Source organism: Episyrphus balteatus, chromosome 1 (genome assembly GCF_945859705.1).
Source record: "Episyrphus balteatus chromosome 1, idEpiBalt1.1, whole genome shotgun sequence".
In the NCBI taxonomy this organism is placed as follows: Eukaryota; Metazoa; Arthropoda; class Insecta; order Diptera; family Syrphidae; genus Episyrphus; species Episyrphus balteatus.
The window spans coordinates 38,454,666-38,481,984 of record NC_079134.1 but is presented as its reverse complement, the minus strand read 5'-3'; the positions used below and the strand labels follow the sequence as shown (position 1 = coordinate 38,481,984).

Genomic DNA, 27,319 nt, shown 5'->3' with positions numbered 1-27,319 from the left:
TTTGTGTACATAATATACCTACTATATTCCGTTATACAAGGGATTTAAAACAAAAACAAAAGTGAAAGAAAATTAAGGATAGGATGAAAACAACAACAACAAAGTCAAGTTATTAATGGGCACCAATAAGTTTATAGCTGAGTTTTTATGGATAATTTCGTATGATTTGTTACCAAACTCGCACAGTTCACAGCTCACAAAATGGTAATTGCAATGCAATTGCTTTATGAATTGTGGCTTTGCGTAGGTTTAATGTAGGCTTTTTTTTTGTGAAAGTCTAATTTTATTCAAAAAGGTTAAAAAGTAAAAATAAAATATGAAAACGTTTAATTTGTTTGAAAATGTTAAAGTTTAAAAAAGGGCACAAAAACTGAAAACCTAAGCAATTTAAATATCTTAAAGGGACCGAAAAAAGGGAAGATGATATTGAATGATAGATTACCACTTAAACAGAAAGGTCAACTTTTTCAGACAATATAGATTTAATTGAGTAGGATTTTATTGTGCCTACTCAATATTTTTAACTTCTTTAATTTAAAATAATTTTGGGTATTTTTAGAGTATTGTACATTAAAATAGATTTGATTTTCACCTCTAGAGGGCGTCACATTCAATTTAATATAACCGGATATTATGTTCTATATCCACCAAACTATCAAGACCCTTCCAACAATACCTCATTTTTTAAATTTGGAAAAGTATTTTAGAAGTTATGGTAAAACAGATGAACTGTTTCGTCACTTAAAAACTTCTTATTTGAGTTAATATTTGATTGTTTAAAATAGATTTGCTTTTTACCCTCCTTAAACGTTCTTTAAAAGCCTTTTAGAGATGTATTTTAAAAAAGGTTGTTAATTGGTATTAAGACGGTGAAGTAAGTTGCCAACACGTTTTTATAAATCCAACAAGTTATTTTATAACTTTTCCATCTGAAAATTAAAAAGTAGGTTAAGAAAGTTCTTTATTTAATAGTCTTAAACAGGGCACACAAAACGCTTTGTTTTTAAAGCTCCTTAAGTTGTTTTTTTTTTTTTTTTTTTACACAGCGTTATTGTCATGGTTTATTGGTTTTAAGGAAACCTATTTTGTAGTTTTTTTTTTTAATTCTCGATTAGAACGTTATTACCAGATTATTTAAAGCTCCTTAATTTGTAGACGGTTGGAAATAAGTTTGCAAACAATAATAATGCTCCAGAAAAAATTATTTTATACCTTTTAACTCTGAAAATTCTTTCTGTAAGATTTTTTTCTATATTTTTTTAAAATTAGCAAATGGGTTAAAAATGCATTTTTTTTACTAGTCTCAAAGACGAAAAAAAGGGTTCCTAGTTCAAAGTTTTTTTTTCAGAACGATGTACCTTTCGGTTGTAAGGAATCTTATTTTGATGGTTTATTGTATAACTGGCTAAAACGTTGCTACCATTGCTTCAACAAAGTTATTTTAAAGATTTTCCAACGAAAAAAAGTTATTTTATTACCGACTTCCAAAAAGGAGGAGGTATTCAATTCGTCTTTTTTTTTTTTTTTTGATAATTCTTTTTGTATTGGATAGCTGGTGGCTATCCATGGGAACTATAAGAAAAACCATAAAACCCTGATTTGATCCATGGAAGTCGGTTTTGTTTTTAAATATAAAAGATTATAACTTTTCCATCTGAAAAAAAAAAGTTATTTTATAACTTTTCCATCTGAAAAAAAAGTTATTTTATAACTTTTCAAACAAAAATTGGAAAAATTTCTTTTAAATATGAAAACGGTTAATAGTTTTAAGACCGAAACTTAAAAAAGTTGAAGAAAAGTCAGCGCAACTTGGGAAGAGCTAGAGAAACCCAATTAAATATTCGGAAACATTGCACGCTTGTGGTCACATACCACCCTCAAAGATATGACTTCTTTAAAGCTTTAAAACTTTATTAAAGCCTATGGCTGAAGTTACTTTATAACAAAAGAAAACTGACACCCAAATCATCTAAAGATGAGAAAGGGGGAAAACGGTAGAGAACTAAAATTTCAACCTTTTTCGTAAATTATGGAGTGAAAAAAACTCAGTGTGTGTTATGATATGAGACGTTGGTTAAATTTTCCCAGGCCATATTTGATATCTTTTTGATTTTTTTCTTGTATGTATTTCGAAGGCTTAAACGAGTTCAATATATAGTTAATTGGGCGGAAGCGAATATATGTATATAAAACAAATGGTGGTCCATATTAGCCGCATTTTCGTATGTTTGCTTCTAAAAACAAAGATTATACAGACTGAAGTCAAAATGTTTTTCAAGACTATTAAAAAAATGAAATACTATTAAATTAGAATTAAATGATTGTTTTTATAAAAGAAAAATTAAAGGTGGACCATATTTTTTTTTATTTATATTGACTCTTTGGGATGCAAAAAAGTTTTTATAATTATGTATAAACGTTTTTTCTTTAATAATGTAGACTTGATTGCAAAAAAAAACTTCAAGAATTTGACGAATTTATCAAAAAAAAAAAAAAAAAACTCCAAAAATGTTCAAGATGAAATTTCTAAAATTAAATCCCTAAAAAAAAAACGAAAATATTTTAAATCACTTAAGAACTTTTGGAATTGTCCCTCTTTGTTATATAAAATCATCAAAATAATAATAATAGCACCATCACATCAAAAAAAAAAATGTCAAAGGACATTCAACTTCAGGAAATAAAAATATTTATTTAATTTATAAACGAAATAGACCATTATTTAAGGACCTATCGTTTGTCAGTCAAAAAGCTCAAAAAAATAAAAACATACCACTAAATTGGTTGTCCTATTTCAAGGATAAATGCCTTCAAGATCTTTTGAGATGACACTTAATTTTGTTCAATAGCCATTTTGCCTAGATGCCCGTTGTCGTTTCCACGCATCCTATTACAAATTTAGATATCTCTCTCATTTGCTGCCAAAAATAAAATAAAATAAATTAATTTTTTTTTTTATTTTTTGCTTATAAGTCCTTCTGTATGCCATTTCAAGGATATATTTCTATATATAGATAAAAGATTCACCATGACGATGAAGAAGAAGAAGTAGAAAATCTAAAAATTCGCACACTCATGAAAGATTATGGCTATTTAAGCAAAAGAAAAGAAGATTTTTCCTTCCGGAATCATTTTTTTTTTTTTTTTTGATTTTTTGTTTCCTCTAACAGAGGCAATCATTTTTATTTTCACTTCTTGTTCTTCTTGGTTTTTCGTTTTAACTTTTCGCCTTTCACCATTTTTTTTTTTTGCACAAGGATCTTCTGTGTATATTTATATCTGCACATTGAGAAAGTCCTGAAACAATAATAATTTTTGGGCTTTTTTTTTCGGTTTGGTTTTGTTGGAGTATAGCTCGATTCTATTATAACTTTCGACATAAATTTGAAAAGGAAGAGAAAAATTAGGCGCATTGCAATATACATAGTTGTGAGTCCTGGTTTTTTTTCGCGCTCCTTGCAATATTTTATTACCCTTAGGTCGAAAAAATACGAAAAAGAACTATGATATTATATCCTAGTTCGCTGCTGTCATGATGCAGGAAGTTGAATTGGACCATATCGATGTCAATAATAAAATCGAAGGACACGTATTTATCTATATGATGTGCATTTTTGTTGTTGTTATTGAATCCTTAAACATAGAGTCACATTATGTATTTCTGTCGTCGTCGTCGTTCTCGAAGTCATTGAAGTTGGTCAGAATCGTTGATTGTTTATTGCCTATAATTTACTTGAAAGTACCTAAATATAGCAATTTACAAAACCAACATAAATTCCTTATGGATTCACACACACACACACACACACAAACACCATATAATGTAGATCCTATATGGTGTTTTTTTGAAAATTCACGTTTTACAATAGGTTTGCGATTATAATAGTGAACGTGTGTGTGCGATTAAAAAAGTTGGCAAGTGAAAGCAAACTGTTTGCAAGGATGTGCATCCCGGAGAATGTTTAACTATATACAACTACTATAGGTGTATTATAGGATAGCTTTAGTTATATAGAAAAAAAAAATGGCTTTGGTAGACTTTTAATGCCAGTTTTATCGTGTTTGGTGGAAAGAGTGAGAGAAGTTGTTTATAAAAAGGACAAAGGAACCGCGCGCATCGTAAATGGTCATGTAAATCGAGTGTAAAATTTTAAAATGATGTAGTGGAAAATATTGCTATTTATATAAAAAATACAAAAAAAAAAGATAAACAATTCCATGAAACGTTTATATGATATAGCAACATTTTACTATACTGGATCTGTGTAGAGAGTAAAAGGTTATAAAAATGTTCAGCAACTACTACATCTATACAGAGAGATTGCAGCACGTTGCAAAACGGAAATGAGCAATTGCTTGCGAACAGGAAGTTGAAAGGAAATCATTCAATTAACTGATTCTTATTTTACAGACCTCGTGATGCAATTTGTTACAACGGTTTGAGGAGAAAATTTTTATATAAAATTTATAGGTATATGCGAGTAAATATTGCTTAATGATATAATTAAAACAGACAAACAGAAATAGCTATTAATAAAAAAAATTAAGGATATAAATGTCCTGGTGAGAAGGTCGAACATGCGGACAACACTTTCAAGGGTGAAGGACGAATAAGCAATAAAATAGTCTATTTGAGTAGAAAATTTAATTTGCTGCAAATAGTCGGAGAGGTGGTTTCAACTGAATTTAGAAATTGTGATGACTTTTTTATGATGAGTTGTCCTATGATGATATGTGCTTTGATATCTTGGGTTGATCTGGGAAAAGAAACCGTTGCTTAGCTCATAAATTAGAGGTTATAATTGGTGTCAAATGAAAGATAAGTTCATAAAGAAAATACAAAAAAAGTAGGGTTGCCACTTTCAAATTGGGAAATTATATGTTGGCAACCCTATTTTAAAAGAAAAATTATCGCCATATGACTAAATTTTTCATATTTTTCAAATAAGAAAATTTTTAAAGCAAGTACTCGGCAACCCTACTCAAATGCTTGAAAACACTAAAAAAAAAACACCAAAATGTATATTATTTTATACAGTAGAGGTCTATGAGACACTTTTTGACCTAATAAATGTGGGGTGCCAAATCTGATATACAAGCAACTTGGCATCCCTACTCAAATGCTTAAAAACGCTACAACACTTACTTTTTAGCTACAATTTCTCATATTTGATAGAGTAACAAGCTAAAATATCAAATTTAAGGACAGACTGTCTCATATCCAAGAAATGTCGGGTGTTACGAGCAAGTACTTGGTAACCCTAATCAAAAGCTTAAAAACGCCTACAACACCTATTTTTTTTTTTGCCGAAATGTAAAATTTTGGATAGTGTTAAAAGCTTCAATGGACATCAAGTTTAAAGGCAGACCCCCTTGTTACTAAGAAATGTCAGGCGCCACCTCTGAAATACGAGAAAATATTTGGCAACCCTATCTAAATGCTAAAAAAGGCAACAACACCTATTTTTTTTTAGCAAAAATGTATCATGTATCAAATAGAGTTAAAGGCTAAAATCTTCTTATAAATGTCGAGTGACATCTTTCAAATATACGAGTACCTAAGTACTTGGCAGCCCTATTTAAGTGCAAAAAATCACTACAACACCTATTTTTTAGACAAAATTTTTGAATAATTAATTCATTGAAACCCATAAAAAACGTTAATTGAATGTGAGGAAATTTTCTATTTCAGATTTAGAATCGAACAGATTTTACACCTTCTCCATATTAAATACCTATTATATTATTATCTCTTGACTTCCGCCTCTAGAGAGAGCCATTTAAGACGAACTTCCATGTCCTATAACCAGCGGACAAGCAACACGCTTTAAACGATATCTCATTTTTTACATGATGTTTAGTAGTTGAGAAGTTATGAGGAAATTTATATACGTTCATCTGTTCTATCATTACTTCTAAACTACTTATCGGAATTTGACAACTGAGATATCTTTGGAAGAGTCTTGATTGTCTCCTAGTCATTAGCTACATTATATGTCTCTGTATGGAGTAATTATCAACTTATTTTAATTTAATGTACAAAAGCTCCATTCAAAAACTTTGTTTACTTTGAAGAAATTCAGTAGTCTTCCCAAAAATCAATATTTTCAAATTTATTCCTTCTATCAAATTATTTCTATTTCGTCAACTAAAACACTTCACTCTGTTTTCTAATTCATTAAACAGACAAAAAAGAGAAAAAAAAAAAAAGACAACTCACCTGTATTGTGAATTCAATGGAACATCACCAATAGCCACATTATCAAATTGCACCGGATTCGCTGTCCATCGCGCCCAATAAAATGAGAAATTATTCGATTCATAATGTTCAGTGAAGCGACATTTTAACGTTAAATCAGCACCTTCTCGTGTATCTAAGGACTCGTCTGCTTGAGTTAATGAAGTGATGATCGTAAGACCTGAAATTAGAAATAAGAAGAAAGAAAAAAATTTAATATAAATACACAAGACAAAAAAAAAAAAAAAACACAAAAAATACCCATAAACTAATTAGCAAATGAAGAACTTAATGAAGAAGAAACACAAAAAATATAATAATTATACATATACAGATATACCCAAAAGTATAATCTTACCCTTCAAAAAGGGTAAGCCCCAATTCACTCGCTTTAATACAATAAATTGTGCCTTTTGTGTTTTTTTATTTTTTTTTTTCTCATGTTGTTTTGTATTTTTGGGTTCTTAGGTTTTTTTTTTCATTGCTGTTACTTCTTCTCAAAAATACCCAATTAGGTGCTACAGGCCAAATATCATCCTTAAAGAAAATACCAAAAAGCAAAAGAAAAGACAACTCACAAAAAAAAAAAAAAAAAAATAAGAATTCCTTTTGCTTTAGTCCTTGGAAATATCCAACCTACCTTACCTTATACCTTTAGTCATTTTCATTTAGTTGGTTGTTTGTATCTTATTGCACCTTACATTTTCGTGTTTGGTTTGTGTTCTAATGGGAGAAGGACGATGACTTTGCATCTTCCCTAGGGATTATAGTATAGGTATATAGATATAAGGATACCTACATTTGGACATTATGTCAAAGCTGAAACAGTCAGATTGTTTCCTTCGGGCAAGGATAAAGCAATAAAAAAGGCAAAAATAAAATATACAAATTCAAGGATATTTTCTTGTTTTGTATATAGTCTTATATCTCAACTCCACCTCCAACCTGCACATCCCACTTATACCTGTTCTATTGTCCTGGGCTAAGTTGAGAAAATTAAAATGAGTACCTTACTTGGTATTTCTTTTGTATTTTCCCTTGCTCTCTCTCTCTAAGGGCAGGTGGTATAGGTATAGCTCGTGGATATGCATAAATACAATATCTACCTAACTACCTTGGATCCTACTTCTTTGTCTTATTTAGTGAATTTTTTTTTTCCTTTTACTTTTTTTTGTGATGTTTCTGAAGGAATTTGATCTTTTTTTAGTCTTAACTTGTGATTCTGTTACTTTAAGGGCAAGTTAGGGATTCGATGGTTTTTTGGGGGCCCCTTGGTTTTCACACGATTTTGCTCAAGTTTTTGCTTTGTCGTGATTTTTTCTAAATTTAAGTTTCAAATAAAAAATTGAAAAAATAAAAATAAAAAGTTGAGAGGATAGTGTTGGGACCCTAAAAGTCCAAAAAAAGTCTTCCATATAATATATTGAAGCTTCCAGAAATTTTTTACTTTAATTATATTACTTATAGATAGGCTTGGTCAATTCGATTGTATCTATCTAATTGACAAAGTTAAAATATTTTGGACCTCATGCATATTCCAAAATTTACTAAATTTTCAAGTCTTACAACAATTCGTTGATACTATGTCCAAATCAACTTTCAAACCTAAACTTAGTATTTCTACAAAAAATAACAAACCAAAATTCAACAGTAGGTATATAAAATAAAATTAGGACCTTAAAAAGACAATTTTAAAGCCTAGTTATACAATAAAGGTCTAAACTTAAATTTAAAGTTTCTAGAAATTTCAGATACCTAATATAAACTTGTTTTGTACATTTAACATGCAAACCTTACTTGTAATATTTTGGGACCCTATGATTTTCACATATTTTTACTGACTAAAAATTATTTAAGAATTCTTTGAATCTCATTTTTAAAATATTATTAAAAAGAAAAACATAAGACATCATTTTGGGACCCTATGATTTTCTAAAAATAATATTTATCTGAATCTCTGACCAGGCACGTGAAATAAAAAAGATATTGTGGTAGATAAAAAAATATATCCTTTCCACATAGACCGGGATTTGGTACACTATTTAATAAAATATATATTTTTTTTTTGTAAAAAAACAAGGTTTTAGGATTCACTGAATCTTTTTATGAAAAGAAAAACAGACATATTCATTACTGTATCTTTTTATCATATTTTTAAGACCCTTTGGGAAAAAATGGATTTAAATGTTTCACTGTTATACGAGTAAATAATATTGAAAGCTTTAACAAACTTTTTAAAATGTAATCCATATTTTCAGAATACCAAATATTTAAATACCTATTTAATTTAGCTTTCATTAAAATTTTGAGACCTTAACATATTTTACTAAGTTCAAATTTATTTAAATAACTTATTTACGTTCAAAAACATAGTGAAATTAAATAAAAGTTATAGTAAAAAATATACATGACACATACCATATAATCATTTTCTTTATATAATACTAGCTAACCCCCTTCGCTGAGTGCACATTTAAAAAAAAAATAGAACCTGTTTGAAAATAAATTAAAACCAAAAAAAAACTGGTTTATTGTAATGAACATTAACAAATTTATTGTAATTTAAGCAGTTATTGGACATTGTTAATGGAATAATGGCACTTGATTCTGAAGGCCGAATTACACTTCAAAGCAATTTATAAGTGTATTTCCAAGTATTAAAACAAATTACAAAAATCATGCTTGGCTGAGTGAACGTGCAATAATAGCTGGTACAAATAAAAATGTTTCTGAAATCAATGCAACAATTTTAAACGCTATAAATGCACAATTTTTTGACTACAAATCGGTTGACCCTATCACAAAAATGAATGCAATGTATCAAATTACCAAACGGAGTTTTTGAATTCATTGGGCATACCAGGACTGCCTCAACATCATTTAGAGCCGAAAGAAGTAGCGCCCATTATTATGCTTCGGAACATACAGCCACCTAAACTTTGCAATGTACAAAGAAGAAGTTAATGGCAAATCTAATTGAAGCTACCATTTTTGTGAAAAACTCAATGGCGAAGATGTGTTGGTTCGTCAAGGTCCAATGATTCTGTCAGATTTCCCATTTGAATTCAAGCGTTTTCAAAAAAAATTGGTATGTCATTTTGTAGAAATCACTTTTTTGGCATTCTCTATCATCGTAATGTCAGGGGGAAAAATGCTATCTCAACTTTTTTTTGTACGAATGCAAAACTTGATATACATATAGTACCTATATCGCAAGTAAAAATAAAATTTCTTAAATTTTTTTTGTCCTATTTACCTGCGCGTGAATTCCATAGGAAACGTCTTTTGGAGCTTTTCCCTTTTTGTACGTTATTTTGTATCAGAAAGTATGAATTCTTTGACTTTTTTAAGACTATAAACAATAATAATTATTATTTTGAAAGTCTGTCTTAATATATTTTTTTTACAAATTAAGCTTAGTTAAACTTTTTAATAAGCTGACCCGGCGGACTTCGTTCCGCATTTTTCTTGTATTTATTTTCAATTTTTGGCTTTGTAATGTGTTAACCTTTTCCAATACAAAAAAAATCGGGCCACAACTTGATATATGGAACACAAACATAAAATTGTATAAAGTATTAAAAAAAAGCAAACCATTTGTCTGACAGCTATCTATTATAATTTTAATTGGAATGTGTACGTAGTTTCCTTAATAACATAATTAAGGTATAACAACATAAATCTTCAGCGGAAAGCAAAATGGTATTATGTCCTTAACAGATCCTATATGGAGTTACAATAATTTTGCTTTCCCAGGCGATATGTATGTTGTATGCATGCCACTGTTTTTTCTGTTATTGGCACGGGTTTTTTTCGTCAAATAGTAAAAAAATGTTTTTAAAAACTTAATCTTATGTGTCTCGAACTCCTTTCAATCACTTGCAATCGCTACTAAAATTTGATAATCCAGTCAAATAAGTGTTTCACCTCGGAATGAATGCTAATAGAATTTTTTTTTTTCTCAATACCTTCGTTTTGGCATTCTATAACATACCTCAAAAGTCTAGAAAGTCGCGATTTTCAAGCTCAAATCGCGAAATGGAGATTTTCGAAATTAGAATTTCAAGAATTACATAACTTCGAGGCATTTTTTAATGCTGATTACAAAAAATTTTTTTTTTTATTTTTGACATAAGTTATAGAATATCCAAACAAAGATACAAACAAAAAAATTTGCCTATCAGCACTAATTATAAGATTGTACCAGGATGTTATTTAGTGCATATCCCAAAATTGTCCCTTTTCTCAAAAAATACCAATTTTTCATAGGTATGAATGTTTTTTTCATTGCATTGTTTTGATTCTTAATGATAATGAATATGAAAACCTTCATAAAAATTTTGTCCCTCTACCATAACTTTTAAGGGTTTTTCTGTAGTAAGTTTGCAACTGTTATAATAATATGGGTTGACAATTAAAAAACAGGTATAACTTTTTTTAGAGACGTCAGATTGTCTTGATCTTGTCTAGATTTTTTGGCATCAGCATTAAAAAATACCTCGAAGTATTGTATCATATGTGAATATAATACCATTGTCTTTTATTGCTTATTTTGAAAATCTCCATTTCACGCTTTGACCTTGAAAATCACGACTTGCGGACATGAGATTTTTCTATACTTTTGAGGTATGTTATATAATGCCAAACCGAAGGTATTGAACAAAAAAAAATTTCTATTAGCATTCATTCCGAGGTTTACTCCTTTTAGTGGTAAACAATTTTAATTGAGGAAATAACATTTTAAAGAGTTAAATCGTGTTTATTTTTATTAGCCTTGAATATGAGCTCTTTGAACCCCAAATATTGCATTTGGTCATTACTTGACAGCAGCGCCATGTACCAGGTCCAACAGGGGCGTACACACCATTGGGGCAAGTGGGGCGGTGCCTCGGGGCCCCCAACACGCCAGGGCCCCGTAAGGAGACAATGTATCGAAGCAAAAAGATAAGATACTTGACATGAATCACTTCGGACACAAGAGAGACACATTATATTTTTCAGTGAATTGGTAGCCAGTCACATAATATTTCATCTAAAAAAAAAGTATTACCTTAGGGGTCCCAAAAAAAAATTGCTTTTTTGAAAGAAAAATTACATATTATCTTGGGACCCCAAAAAATATTACTTACATAATTTTAGCGCCCAACAAATGATAGGTACATCAGGGGCCCCAAAAAAAAATAAGTGGGCGTATACGTCCTTTTTTATTTGTTCTTATTTTCTATATCAAAGGGGCCCCAAAAATGTAGTCTTGCCCCGGGGCCCCGACAACTCAACGTACGCCCCTGGGTCCAACTATAAAACAAAGCCTGTCTCGAATGAACCTTATCAAACGCAAAAAAATTCATAAAAGTCTATACAGCCGTTCGGACTCCAAATATGGAGTTTAACTAAAACTTGACAACAGCGTCAAGTCTTTCTATATATAATTTGACAACAGCGCCACCTACCGCATACAGTTATAATTTACAAAACATGGATGGAACTTATCACACAAACGAACTTTCACAAAAATCTGTCAAGTCTTTCGGACTCCAAATATGAAATTTGTCTATAACTACTTCGGCAAAAGCGCCACCCACCGGGTCCAATTTATGAAACAAAACATGTTTCGAATAAATTATATCAGACACAAAAAGTTTCACAAAAATCAAAATATGCAATTTTCCTAAAACTTGACAACAGTGCCAACTACTGGGTCCAATCATGAAACAAAACTTGTCTCGAATGAACCTTGTCATAACACAAAATTTCACAAAAATCTGTCCAGTCATTCCACCCCACCTATGGAATTTGCCTATAACTTGAAAACAGCGCCACCTATTGGATCAAATTATAAAACAAAACCTGTAACAGATAGACAAAATAAACAAAATTTCACAAAAATCTGTTCAGTTATTCGACCCTAAATATGGAATTTGCCTATAACTTGACAGCAGCGCCACCTACCGGGTCCAATTATAAAACAAAACCTGTTTCGGATGGACCTTTTCACATATATTTCACACAAAATTTCAGAAAAATCTGTCTAGTCGTTTAGGAGTAGGGTCACAAACAAACGCACAGGAGAAATATATATAATATGTAGATACAAACCATAACTCTGATTGATGTGCCAATGCTTTACTTATTTGTCCTCAATGAAAATCAGACATATACATTTTATTTGTGCAGTCCATATGTGGATTTAATATCACAAGACGAATAATTATTTGTTTCACTCAAAATCAGACTTTTTTAATTATTTTGAAAGCTTTACAAATTAAGCTTAGTTAAAATTTTTAAAAAGCGAGAGTGGTTTTTTACTCGTACATATTGACAGCTATGTAAAGATGCGAGAAAAGGTATTATTTTTTTTGATACAAACCATCTACATATTAATACCTTTCAAACAAAAAAAAAAATTACCAAAATCGGACCAGCCAAACGCGAGTTTATCGGCCACACACACTAAACGAACTCATTTTTATATATAAGATTGATAGTTTTAATATTTGAGACCCTATCAATAGTTCCTTTATAATTTTGCGGAAATTATAATTAATTTGAACACTTTTCATGAATTTTGTTTTGTTAAAAAATGAATCGTTCTTGAAATAAATTCATTGAAGAAGAAGTAAATTGAGTTTAGGACCCTATTTCAAGAATAAAAATATATAAGTTTTTTAGAGAAAATGACGAAAGCAGCAATATTGATACCGTTAATACTAAAAAATTATTTTTTTTTTTCAATTTGACAATTTATAAAATATCTAGATTAAATTGTAAGTTTTTTTATATTGATTGTTTATCAAAAAAAAATAAAACTCATAAAATTTTGAAACCCTACATTTTTTTCAAAAAATTTTACTAAAGTTATAAAAACTCGAACATTTTCAGACACCATTTTTGAAAAAAAAATAATCGGTAAATCATTCGTCAATTTTTAAACTTCAATGGAAACCTACCTGAGATATACCCCCAATTTTATTATACAGTTTTAATTTTGTATGACCTTAAAGTTATAACAAAATTGAACTGTATAAACATCTCCTTCTAAGTAGATTAGACGTATAAATTTAGAACGCTAATATTTGTAAGAAAATTGAGCAAACACTTACAACACATCTGTTTACCAAATTTTAATAGAAAAACGACCTTTGGTTTATGAAAGAAAATGAATACAAACAAAGAAAAAAAAACTTGGAAGGAAATAGAGAAAGGACGAAGATATCTTCTACAACTGCAAAGAGATACAATTAGATATTGTTATCTGTTTGCGAGTCAATTCGTAATTTGAGCACTTTTCTTACTTCGTCCTTGTTATTGTTCATTTTTTTTTGTTATGTTTTTCTTTTCTTTTTGTTTAAGAATTTTTTTTTGCAAATAGAAAGAAAAAAAGAAAAAATAATAATTATTGCCATGCTATAGATGATATTGTAGAGAAAGAGAAAAAAAGTCAAACACCAATCAAGGATATAATAATTGGAGCATAGTAGTTCTATCGTTTTCAAGTTGATTTTTTTTTATTTTTGTATTTTTTTTTGTTAATTAAGAAAAAAAATTTTAATTTTTTTTACAAAAACATTTCTGTCAGGATAAGTGGATTTTAAATTTTTATTTTGACAAAGAAAAATTTCAAGATTTCATTAAACTTTTGTTGTTACATAATGACGACGTGCACAAGAATTTTTTTGTATTAAATCTCATATTCATTTATCCTTTCGTCCTTATAAAAAACCTTATGTGAACACAAAAAGCAGTTGTTAATCTTCACACGACTCAGCCACATACATAAACAAAAATTGTAGTCCTTAAAAAAAAAAACAAAAACAATAAAAAATCAAAAATATGTATGTCCTCCCCCTCTGGGGATAACGAGTTTTTAACATGAGTCCTACAAAGTACTCTTTTCTTTACTGCACCACCAACAAAAAAAAATTATTACAAAAAAAAAATATTGCAATAAACGTTTAACGAGAAAGGACGTCATACATACATTTACTGTCCTCCAAACAATCAACGATGGACAACGCCGCCTATAAAAAACCACGCTCCTATCCAACCACCCTCAATTTTGAAGGGGGGCAATAAACAAGAAATAAGCAATTTGCCAAGATTATGTCATGAAATCTTAATCCTGCTAAAATTTATTTCACCACTCCTTTCTCCCATCCAACCACCCTCTCGCTTACCACCAAAACATATTTTTCACGATTCAACTTAAATTGAAAGAGAAATGTCTGTGTGGACTGTGTGTCCTTAAAAGTGATATAAAAACTTATTTTTTAAAGCTGTTCGTGTATGATAAATAAATAAATATAAAAAAAAATAATAAAAAAGAAAACAAATAAAATACAACAACAGAAAAAAAAGTTCCCAAAAATGAAACATCAATTTCATTAAGATAGTCCGATGTCTGAATGATGAATGAACGAATGAATGCCTACGTAAAAGGATGACAATTGTGTTCAGGACAAAAGTCGCGTCGGGAATTGCGAATGAATCACAAATGGCGCACAAAGACTATAGACACAGAAATGAATGACAAAAATATACAAAAAAAAAATAAAACAGAAAATCAAAAAGGAAGGATAATCAAAGGCAAAAATCATTTATCAATTTGAGGAGAGCTGAATGAGATGAGAAATAAAAATGTATAAAATTAAAGTCATTTCAATTTGATCTGAACTTTAAAATGAATACAAAAAAAATTGAGAAGAGAAAAAATTGTATTCCTTTTGAGGATATTCAGCGATTCAGAGTGTGTTGTGTCCTTGATAAAGAGACAAAAGCATTGATGGATTCTCGACGCGAGCAATGATGGACATCAAGGCATTGAAGCCATTAACAATGAGAAAATGGAAAATAAACACAAAAAGAAATAAATTGTACTTATTAGCGCGAGTTGTTACTTTTTATACAGGGTGAATAGTCGATATAAAAAATTTAATAAAAAAAAACCCATAAATAAAAAAAAACCCATAAATAAAATAAAATAAAATAAAATAAAATAAAATAAAATAAAATAAAATAAAATTAAATAAAATAAAATAAAATAAAATAAAATAAAATAAAATAAAATAAAATAAAATAAAATAAAATAAAATAAAATAAAATAAAATAAAATAAAATAAAAAAAAATAAAATAAAATAAAATAAAATAAAATAAAATAAAATAAAATAAAATAAAATAAAATAAAATAAAATAAAATAAAATAAAATAACATAAAATAAAATAAAATAAAATAAAATAAAATAAAATAAAATAAAATAAAATTAAATAAAATAAAATAAAATAAAATAAAATAAAATCAAATAAAATAAAATAAAATAAAATAAAATAAAATAAAATAAAATAAAATAAAATAAAATAAAATTAAATAAAATAAAATAAAATAAAATCAAATAAAATAAAATAAAATAAAATAAAATAAAATAAAATAAAATAAAATAAAATAAAATAAAATAAAATTAAATAAAATAAAATAAAATCAAATCAAATCAAATAAAATAAAATAAAATAAAATAAAATAAAATAAAATAAAATAAAATAAAATAAAATAAAATAAAATAAAATTAAATAAAATAAAATAAAATAAAATAAAATAAAATCAAATAAAATAAAATAAAATCAAATAAAATAAAATAAAATAAAATAAAATTAAATAAAATAAAATAAAATAAAATAAAATAAAATAAAATAAAATAAAATAAAATAAAATAAAATAAAATAAAATAAAATAAAATAAAATAAAATAAAAAAAAAAAATAAAATAAAAAAAAAATAAAATAAAATAGAATAAAATAAAATAAAATAAAACAAAAAAAAAATAGATAAAATAACATAAAATAAAGTAATATAAAAATACATATTCTTGGAAATTTCAAAATGACCATACAAAAATTGAAGCACCCTATAATAAATATAGACAACAAACTTAATTGGAATTTGTCACTTTTTGACAATACAAAATTCGAATGCGCAATAATGTGGAACCTAAATAAATAATGTCCCCCATTTACCAGATCAAGGACATTACAAATTGATTTTTCATCCATGCTATCTGCTTTAACAGCAACAGCAACAAAGTGAATGAATGAATTAAATTGAAAATTCGAATTCAAGTCGCATAAAGTTTTAAAAATTTAACTCAAAATACAAGAGAGAGATATTGTTCTGAATTTTAATTTCTTTCATTTTATTATTTTTTAAGGAAAAGGACAAGACAGGATATGGCTTGAAGAAGACCCATTTGAGACTTTTTGATGTTATGTGATTTTATTTTATTTGTTGATTGAAAGCTAACAACTATATTAATGAACAAAGTGAATCTTAAACTTTTGTGTGTTTAAGAAAGATTTTTTTTTTCAAGTTTTGTTGTGGTGTTATTAATTAACTGAATGAAAAGCTATCAATAGGATTCACTTTTTGGGTCCTGAATTACATATATGAGACTTGATTGACTTATTGATGATATTATTTAACAATGAAAACTTTGAGTCAAAAATCTGAATTAAAAGGCCTTAATTTTTGTATGTAAATTAAGTAAATAAAAATTAAGAGGGTTTTTTATAAAATGAAATATTTAATCAATTAAGGGATCACATTTAGACCCAATTTTCTTTTTTGTAACATAATTCATGATCCATCAGTCATGAGTTTTATTTAAATCTATATTTGTATTTATTGAACTCATAAATAAAAAATATTAAAAAAAAAAAAAAATAAAACAATTAAGCAAACAACTTTGTATGTTTTTATTATTTTTTTTTTTAATTTCAAATTGTTTGTAAAAAAAAAAAATAATGTCAAAAGCACACAGATGTTTTTAACATACCATATTCGAGTAAAAATATACACATTTTCATATACAAATAAAAAAAAAAGTAAAAAAAAAAAAAAAAATACAACACGAAACAAAACTTAATAAATATACACAATTCACTAACATAATTCCATTCAACTTTGTGATGGATTTATTTTTTAAGCCTTTTGTATATGTTCGTTGCACGTACTTCTCTATCCAATAAATTTGTATTAAACAAAAAAATACAAAAAAATATTAAAACAAAATAACAAACAGAAAAATCAAAAATAAATAAAATGATAATTTAAATATCAATTTCTCTCATGCAATTTTTTTATATGAAAATTCCTTTTTTTTTTTCAAATGAAATTTCATTAAAGAATAAAAGAAAAACTGTATGCAATTCTGAACCACAGGAGCGCGAATGAGAGAAAAAGTGTTGAAATAATTTTAAACCTGAATGACCAGTGAATAAACAAAAACAAAAAATAAAAATGTTAAATAAATAAGAGAAAATTGTTGAAGTTTCTAAGAATTTTCAATGTTCGTTTAAAAATGTATGTGCGTTGGTAGGGTTTTTTTTGTTTTAGCATTAGAATTCCTAACAAATTTATTAATATTAATAAACATGAATTTGTTATTTGAATTTAAGTGAATGAATTTTAAAAATATAAAATTGAATACATTATCGACAATATAATAATAAAGAAGTACTTTATAGGAACAAAAACATATGCATACTTAATTAAGAGTATTTTTTTTTTCTAAATTGATTTGTTCTATTTATTGAAACAAAGCAAATACAATTATTTTTTTTTCTAATATTTCCATTTCCATGAAAATTTTGTTTGAAAAACAGTTTTTAAAATCGTTAGATTTTATATATTTTTTTTTTAAATAAAAATTTTCAAATTTTTTTCACACACAAAATTGATATTCCATTAAAAAAATATTAATTGACACATAAAAAAAAAAAATGTTTAAAAATATTTCATTGGTCCAATTTCAACAAATTGGTTTTTGAAAACAAAATTTTGAACTTTTTTTTTTCATTCAAAAGTTATGTATTTTTGGTTTTTTTTTATCACGACTAACACGTTTAAAAAAAAAATTCGTTGAAATCGGTCGAGTTATTTTCAAGAAAACAAGTTCAATGGCATGCACCATTAATAACAGCTGAAAAAATACTTTTTAATTTTAAAAGTAGGACCTTATCTATGTGTCAAAATACACACATTTTTTTTTATATCAAAACACATTTTTTTATATTGAGAAAAAAAACTCTTCCATTTTGGTCATACGACAAGAAGCTATCTACCCTACCTACCGTTAATTTTGGACCTAAAAATAAAGAATTTCAATTTCCCGTTCATTTCATAAATCCGTTCAGTTTTAGAGCGTTGGCAAAAGTCCAAAGTTGCAGAAGATAGTTTTTTATAAGCATTTTTAACAGTAAAAATAAAAGATTGCAGACGATAGATAAATGAGCATTTCGGACTCATGGCAGAAACTCAATTTTGACATAAGTCGACTTATGCTGTTATGCCTTTTGAACATAGATATATTTTGTCATTTCTTAGGTTGAAATGTATTGAAATTTAAAAAAAACAGCTTTGGTAAAAACAATATAAGCCCTATTTTTTCTACAACTGAGTTGCTACTCATTTTTTGATTTAAGATACTTTTAGCTAATAGAGCAACCCCCGTAAATTTGATTTGATTTGATTGATTGTTGCTCTCGAAAAGTAGTTTAGAAACTATGGAAACATTTCGTGCACAAGAAAACAATTTTCCAAAAAGAACAAAAAAAAGTTACGCATACACCACAGTGACCTTTTTTCATTTTTGTATTTAAACAATTCTCAAATCATTAAAATAAAATACTACTGACCATGTAACTTATATCATATGAAATCTTTTAAATTTTACTTAACAGTCTCAAAAATTAAAATATTGCAAATTTGAAATGCAAAGTAAACAAAAAGAAAAAAAAAATGATCAAAATGGTGCTGTCTTGTCAATTCAAATATAATTTCACGGATATTTGCAAGTTTTTGCTGAATTTCTTAACTATTTTTTTTTTTGCTTTTGATTATTGCTCACGAAAAAGGGTTAAAAAAATTAACTTAGAGTTAATAAATTTTCCATTATTTTATAACCAATTTCAATTACAATCATAACATGCCATTTTTGTTGAGTTGTTTAGTTAAAAACAAAGAGAGTGAGATTTGAAACCCAAAACATTTTGATCGATGTTTTCAAATTAAAATTTGATTGCATCCTGCAATTGAATTTTTGCTTTTACACAATGTTTCAACAAACTCTTTTACCTATCAATGAAAAATAAAATGTCAATCGAACAATTTTCATGTTAATTGCTTTATTCGAGAAATGTAGGTATACTGATTTTGACATTTTTGTTTTGTCACAAGAATATTTGTCAATAAAGTATAGATTTTGCTCCTGCCATCATTCAAAATGACATTCGTCGCAAAAGTTAAATGAAGTTTTTTTTTTAGTCTGTCAAAAAGCTCAATTTCTATATTACAAAACAAAACAAAAAACAATTTTACATTGTAAAATAGAACAACGAAGGAATATTCCTGTGATTTTTTTTATAACTTTGATGAATTTCCTGTTTTTGTTTTTTTTTTTTTTTCAATTTTTGTCAGGATTTCATTTTATTCCTATCAACTGCCTTGTTTATAGGGGAATGACATCATATCAAATATGAACTCACAACATATCAAAAATCAAGTCAAATATATCCTGAACCAATGATTAAAAAAAAATGAAATAAAAAAAAAAAAACAATTGAAAATTGCATTCATGAAAAGTAGACAGAAAAAATAATAATAATCCTGGCGTATGTTTTTTTTTTAATTCAGGATCAACAGGATATTGGTTATTATTTTTTTTTGTTCAATCTCTTTGATTTACTTGTTGAAATTTGTTGAAATTTTAAATCCACTTTTGTCAATTTTCGTAATTTTTTTGCTAAAAAAAAATTTGATCAAATTATCCTTTTTTTTTTACTCCAACTCGGTCATCATTGTTTGTCTTGGATTAAATATTTTATTCAAAATTATTTTTAATTTTTATCAATAAAGGGAGAGAGTGAGAGAAAGAAAATGGAAGATGTCTACAAATTCAAAACGGAATAACAAACAAAAAGCAACCAAAAAATAATAATGAACACAATAACGCAACAACTGAAGGATTAAACCGCACACGACCGACTATGACAACTACGACGATATAAAGTCCTATTGTGTGCTCTTATGGCATAAATTTCCATGTTATTCACGTAAATTTTGGTACGATTTTGTGTGTATTTTTGTATTCCGTTCCGTTTTGTGTTTTTTTTTTTCGTCAGTTATAGCGGCCAAAAGAGTTCGTGCGCTTAAAGTTCATTCGCATGGAAATCCGCATAGAAGAATGAACAAAATTGTTTATGGTTGGTACACCTTCCTATATGTTCATATGTATGTGGATGTGGATATGGGTTTGGGTATACAATACTTTTTGGTTGTGAAGGGATTCTTCTACGATGTTTATATTGAAAAGATGGGCTTTTTTTGGAGTTTTGTTATGTTAAGACTTTTTTTTCTTAACTTGGTGCCCAAACATGCGTTAGCTGGAGAGTGGGACAGTATGATTGGAAAGAAAAAATATGAGTTACGTCAGCAAAATTTTAACGTGAATTTTCAACTTAAAAAAAAAACCGACAGCAAATAAAAATTTTAAAATTATTTTTCCACACAAAAATGAGATAATTTTCCGCTTAAATTAAGTGGATTTCTTTTAAATTTGTACATTCAAGAAATTAAGAAAATGTTTCTGCTTTTAAGACAGAAGTCATCTTAGCAAAAAAAAACCATGCAGAAATCCGCTTAATTTGATGTGGAATCCGCTTGTTTTAAGATGATTTTTTTTTTCTCCGTGAGTTATAAAGGGTTTTCGATTACGATTTTACTCAATTATTTTTCTCCTTAGAAGAAAAGTTTTAATGCAGTTTTGTAGCTATGTATATTTTTAACTCACAAAATATTTTCAGAATATTTTTCGTTTACTGCCTAAAGTTCAAAAGTTTCAATGCACTTTTCTCATTACAGAAACTTAAAATTCCTAATGGTAATTTCGAGTTCAAACTCTTTTGCAAGTTAGTTAGGCCTCGAGAAATTAATAAATCATATGAAAAACTCTTTTTGATAATTTTCATAATATACATAATCTGTGTACATAAATAAATTATTTATTTATAGTTTAAAGCTTTTTGCCGCTAGAGGGCGCCATATACAATTTCATCGAATGTCACTCTTCAAATGATACATGATTTGTCAAATTACGATAAGTAGTTTAGAAACTATGGAAAAATTTCGAACACCAACAAAAAAGTTACGCATACACCACAGTGACCTTTTTTTCATTTTCATATTTAAACAATTCTCATATCAATAAAATTAGTTAATGACATATGGAATCTTTTCAATTCTAGTAAATAGTATTAAATATTAAAATATTGTTAAGTTGAAATGCAAATTAAAAAAAAAAAACTGCTCAAAATGTCTTGTCAATTCAAATGTAATTGCAAGTTTGTGTTGAATCACTGAACTTTTTTTTTTTTGTTTTGTTTTTTGAAAACCTAAATGAAAAAGAAGAACAAAAAAAAACTTCAACAAAAAAACGCGATATCTGTTGCCTACGTTCTACGCCAGATTAAAAAAAAAATCGAGTATCTATTTTGTTCGATAGGAATAGAGACAAAAGTCAATTTTTTCTTCCCTGACTTTTTTAAAAGTCAAATGCACGTTCAAACTGTGTGTGCGTTTTTTTCATTCGATCATCTCAACATTTCTAACGCAAAAAAAAAAAGAAGTAACCTTCATAAAAGTTCCAGTAAACATAGAATGCAAATACCTCTGATGTTCTTTATATTTTTGTGTGTTCACTGAGGTAGTTTTTTTTTTTTTTTTTTTTTTTGGGAGATATTTGGTATCATTTTTTTTTTGTGAGTATTTGTATGCAAAGCCGGAAGCTTTGCAGATATGCACAAACACACATATAGATGTAAACAAAAATGTCAGTTTGGTTTGAAGATAGAGGTTTTTATTGTTAGGAGTAGAATAGAGAATTAAATCACTAACTTGAGTCTGAATTTTGAAATAAAATTCAAATGAAAGTCAAAAAAAGGACAGAGATGGTCTCAATTTTAATCAATTGAATCAGATTTTTCTTAGTTTTTGAAGTTCTGAATGATATCTTGACTGACTTAAAAAGAAATAAAATATACTATAAATAAAATAAAATAAAATAAAATAAAATAAAATAAAATAAAATAAAATAAAATAAAATAAAATAAAATAAAATAAAATAAAATAAAATAAAATAAAATAAAATAAAATAAAATAAAAAAAAATAAAATAAAATAAGATTAAAATAAAATAAAATAAAATAAAATAAAATAAAATAAAATAAAATAAAATAAAATAAAATAAAATAAAATAAAATAAAATAAAATAAAATAAAATAAAATAAAATAAAATAAAATAAAATAAAATAAAATAAAATAAAATAAAATAAAATAAAATAAAATAAAATAAAATAAAATAAAATAAAATAAAATAAAATAAAATAAAATAAAATAAAATAAAATAAAATAAAATAATATAAAATAAAATAAATTTTAAAATAAAATAAAATAAAATAAAATAAAATAAAATAAAATAAAATAAAATAAAATAAAATAAAATAAAATAAAATAAAATAAAATAAAACAATATAAAATAAAATAAAATAAAATAAAATAAAATAAAATAAAATAAAATAAAATAAAATAAAATAAAATAAATTAAAAATAAAATAAAATAAAATAAAATAAAATAAAATAAAATAAATTAAAATAAATTAAAATAAAATAAAATAAAAGACTATTAACTTGCTTTAGGTATTCTTAAAGCTATGTCATTTAAACTTGCAGTTAAATACTTTCAGACGTGATAAGAATTGTAGCCTTGGTAAACATTCATCTAAGTATCTCTGACAAAACATTAAAATAAAAATATCTCAACTTTTCTTCCTGTTTTTTTCTTAATTGCGAAATATCAAAGTTTAAATATTTCAAAGCAAAAAAAAATTAATCCCACATTTAAAAGTTATGACATTTCTAGACTAATTAAACTCGAGTTCCATTGTCTCTCTCTCATCGTCGTGTAATATAGTTTCGCTTTATCTTTTATCTCTCATGCAAAAAAAAAAACAACAGAATTATTACCACCAGCGTAATAATCCATCCTATCGTTAAGTCTTTATGAGCATAAGAAAAAGAATCAAGAATTATAAAAAAAAAAAAATAGAAACGGAACGTGACACATATATTCACTGTCATTAATCAGGCTGAGCAAAAACAAATGAAAAAAAAAAAAAAACTGTTATAAGATAAAACCGACAAAAAGTCCCACATTTATCCTCTTTAAGCCATCACACACCATCCACATCAGACCAGATGAAGAACAGAACAGAAAATCATGCGACGATGTGCGCTCCAAGACAATGAGTCTTTATGACTTTTTGAAACTTCTGTTTTCGAAATTTATAATAAAAAAAAAATGTTTAAAGTTTTTTTTTTTTTAATGTGAGCTAATTTTTGCATTCTAGCATTGTATCTGAACTTTTGAATCTGTATCTTGAATGGTGTTTCGCATAATTATGATCAAATTAAATAATATTACACATAAGTTTTTATTTTTGCCAAAAGGAAGTGAAGGAAGAAAAAGTTTTTTTCTATTTTTTTTTTTTTTTTTTTCAAACCCCCAAACTATCACTTTTTCGAGACTCGTAAAATCATCCTTTTTGTCATAAATAGAAGCAAAGCATTTTCAAAATGTAAATTAATGAAGGGGTTGAATTTTTAAGGAGATATAAAATATCTAAATAAGGATAACGGGACGGGACAACACCATCAACAATAAAAAAAAAAAAAAACATAAAATTGCGATGAAGTTTTGTATCTTTTGCGCGTTATTATTGTTTGCAAAAAGCCTCTCTCTCTCTTTTTCATTTCTCGAGACTAAATTTGTGTGTAGGTATTGGTGTTGGATAGGAGCATCATCGGGTGAAAAATTAAAAAGTTCCACTTTCGAAATAAAATACACACAACACAATGGTTCTTTGAAGGAAGGAACAAATTTTTGAAGTTCTGCCGTCTAATTGGACGGAATTTTGCTTCTTGTTTTTAATGGCCGCCCAGTATAGTTAGATGTGGATGATGTTGATGATAATAATGATGATGAGAAAAGACTGTGAAGTAGAACAAAGGATTTACCCTGTGCACCCTCATAATAACTTTTGATAGCATAACACCCATGGAAGACGACCATCCTCATTCCATTGACTAGATACCAACGTCGACAACGACGACTATACGACCGACGACGTTGTCTCGAAATATATAAAAAAAAAACTCTCTCAAAAAACAAATGAAACGTTAGTTGAAATAATTTTAGCGTATTAATTTTTAATTAAAATTCATGCATAAAATGAAACAATACGCGTTGGAGAGATGGAATATTTTATATAAAATATAAGTAAACAAAAAAAAAAAGGTTTTTTCTCTCTTTGTTTAAATGGAAAAGAAAAGAGAAAGAGTGAGAGAGAGAGAAATATGATATAGATTTTTCAAAGGGTGCAAGTGGTGATTTTCTAAAAGGAGTCGTTATCAGAATTGTTTATAAGCAGTTTGTTGTTGTTGTTTTAATTTTGTATTTTTGTTTTGAATTTTTATTTTTAGGTGCGATGAAGGTTTGTAGGAGGTTGTAGATACAATGAAAAATTTTGAAGGGTTGATTAGAAGAGGATTGGTTTGGGTGGAAGGAGGCTTTTCTTTCATTGAGAGTGGGATTAAGGACTCTTTAAGCTTTTTGTTTGATGGCTTAACACTCTTGGTGATAGAAAATAAATGGTTGTTTGTGGTTTGTTTTTTTTTTTTTGCTCGAAGAAATTATAAAATATTTAACGGTAAGGCTTGTACTTTTTTTTCGGTATAAAAATATTGCTTTGAAATAAAGAGGTTTTTTAAATCCACACAAGTAGAGGTTTACTGGTAAAGAAAAGTCATTTAAATAAATAAAAGTTGCCTGGTATTATTGACGCGATTTGTACTAGGAATGACCAAGGTAGTAGATAATAGTCTTAATTTGGGTTGAAAAAAGCCAGACTTAACTAACGTACTCATTCTATTTTATAATCAAACAATCGATTAATGGTTTATTAGATTCTGTGGCTGCTATAAATTTTCTTGCCAAACAAGACTATCAAATATGGCCTTAAATTTTTGTAACTTGATAAGAGCTCAAACCTTTATCCATCCAAAATTTGCAATGCTCACTCGAAACTCTGACAAAACTTAATTTTGTTTTAAGATCAAAAACTTAGCCTTCAATTCAATTAAATGTCAATTGTTATATAGCTTATAACTAGCAAACAAGCAAGACGCTTCTAAAAATACCTCACTTGTTAAATTGTGATAAGTGGTTGAGAAGTTATGAAGGAATAGATGAACATAGGTACCGGTCAAATACATAATGCTCCTTCTGGTACTCCGTACCTAGTAAAAAAAAAGTTAAAACCTGCCTGATTTCGTGAATCAATAGACTCTATCATTTTTACTAGCCCCTCCAAGTATGGTATTGTTACTCCACCACCAGTTTAGGAAGTACCGCAATCTCAGTTTGAAATTTCGAAATTGTTTGTCTTTAAGCAATTCAAACTTTTTTTCTAGATGTCGTACAAATATGATTGAAACATCATACTGAAGCTAAAATAATAAGCTTTCAGATAATATAAAATTTTGCATAGGTTGTAATATAAAATAATCGTCTTTAAGGTGATGGAAGAAAAAAATATTAATATTTACAAATTATGTTTTAAGCTTCAAAAGAAGAATAATATAGTTTTTTAAAGCTTTTGTGGGATCTTTGTTGGTTTGTAACAGATATGTCACATGATGCTGCAAGGGGTTAAAACTTTGCTGATTTTCTTAGTTTTTTTGGATTGGCTTTAGAAAATTTTAGCTCTTTTTGTAGATATCGGATAGACATGATTGAAGAAAATATTTAAAGCTTTAATAATAACCTTTCATATGATATAAAATTTATTATAGGTTGTCATATAAAAAAATGTATTTAAATGTGATGGAAGAAAAAAAAGTTAGATTTTTTAGATTTTTTTTTTTTTTTATAGAAAAATGATTTTTTAAGGTTTCACTTTTACCACGTGTGAATTGCACACATGTTTTTTTTTATAACCTACTAACTCTTTGATATAAGTATCATTCTACTCTTTTGTTTTGTTTAGGACTCCTCTTAATTAATAAGCTTACAATAATGTAGGTTAAAGGGTTTTTTAAGATGAATTTTCATTTATTACTTCCAAGAATTTTGTTGAAAATTATCTGATGTGAATTTTCTTATGCGAAGTAAAATAGAAGAACAAGTAATCAACCATTAATCGTGATCACTATAATTAATCTATTAATTGACGCATTACAAGTCGCAACATACACACAAAGGATCAAGGACATCTTCATTTTCTCTGTTGTTTTGTGCACGCGCCAAAAGTATGAGTAAAAGATTGTGTATGTTTTTTTTTTTTTTTCTTAACTGAGTATGGTTGGTTAATGTTTCATCATCATCAAGCCTTCCGTCATTATTGATTCTTGTACATATACAAGAGAGAGAAGTTAAATTCCTTTAGGGATGCGATTAGAGTAAACTTCCATTACACTTAGCTGCAAAGTAGCACATTTACACACACACATAGAACCCAAAAACACACAAAGGACATTGATTGATTGATTTACGATGAAAATGATAATAATGATTATGCCCATCTTGTGCCATGTCTTGAATGTTTCCCTAAGTTTACTCAAAATAATATACAACTTTATCGATATAACAACGATGTAGACATATTATGTATCTTTGCCTCCTCAAGCAACTCAAACTGCGAAACTGCTTGTTGACCTTCTAAGAGTTATATCTTCACATTATTACTTTGTCTGTATGTGTTTGGGTATAGGGTATAGTTTATGCATCGCTCATCTAATTAGCTACATGGATTATCATAGATAAATGAGGCAATAATGTTAAATAAACCAACAGATTTAACTTACTAACAAGAACAATAACAACAACAACGATAACAGCAGCACGGCAAAAGATATACACTCTTGTCTCTTCTGCTCTTCTATAATAATGCATATACATTCCCTCATTAATCCTTGAGTAGATGA

General features: G+C 27.2%; 1 protein-coding gene across 3 annotated transcripts in view; it reads right to left on the bottom strand.

Moving 5' to 3' along the window:
- Nucleotides 1-27,319, bottom strand: part of LOC129905543 (hemicentin-2-like) — a 456,916-nt gene that overhangs the window by 176,782 nt on the left and 252,815 nt on the right. For all 3 annotated transcript variants that reach the window (XM_055981019.1, XM_055981020.1, XM_055981021.1), the window contains exon 2: nt 6,221-6,419. In XM_055981019.1, the coding sequence (XP_055836994.1) occupies nt 6,221-6,419 (199 nt within the window). The remainder of the gene's footprint in view (nt 1-6,220; nt 6,420-27,319) is intronic.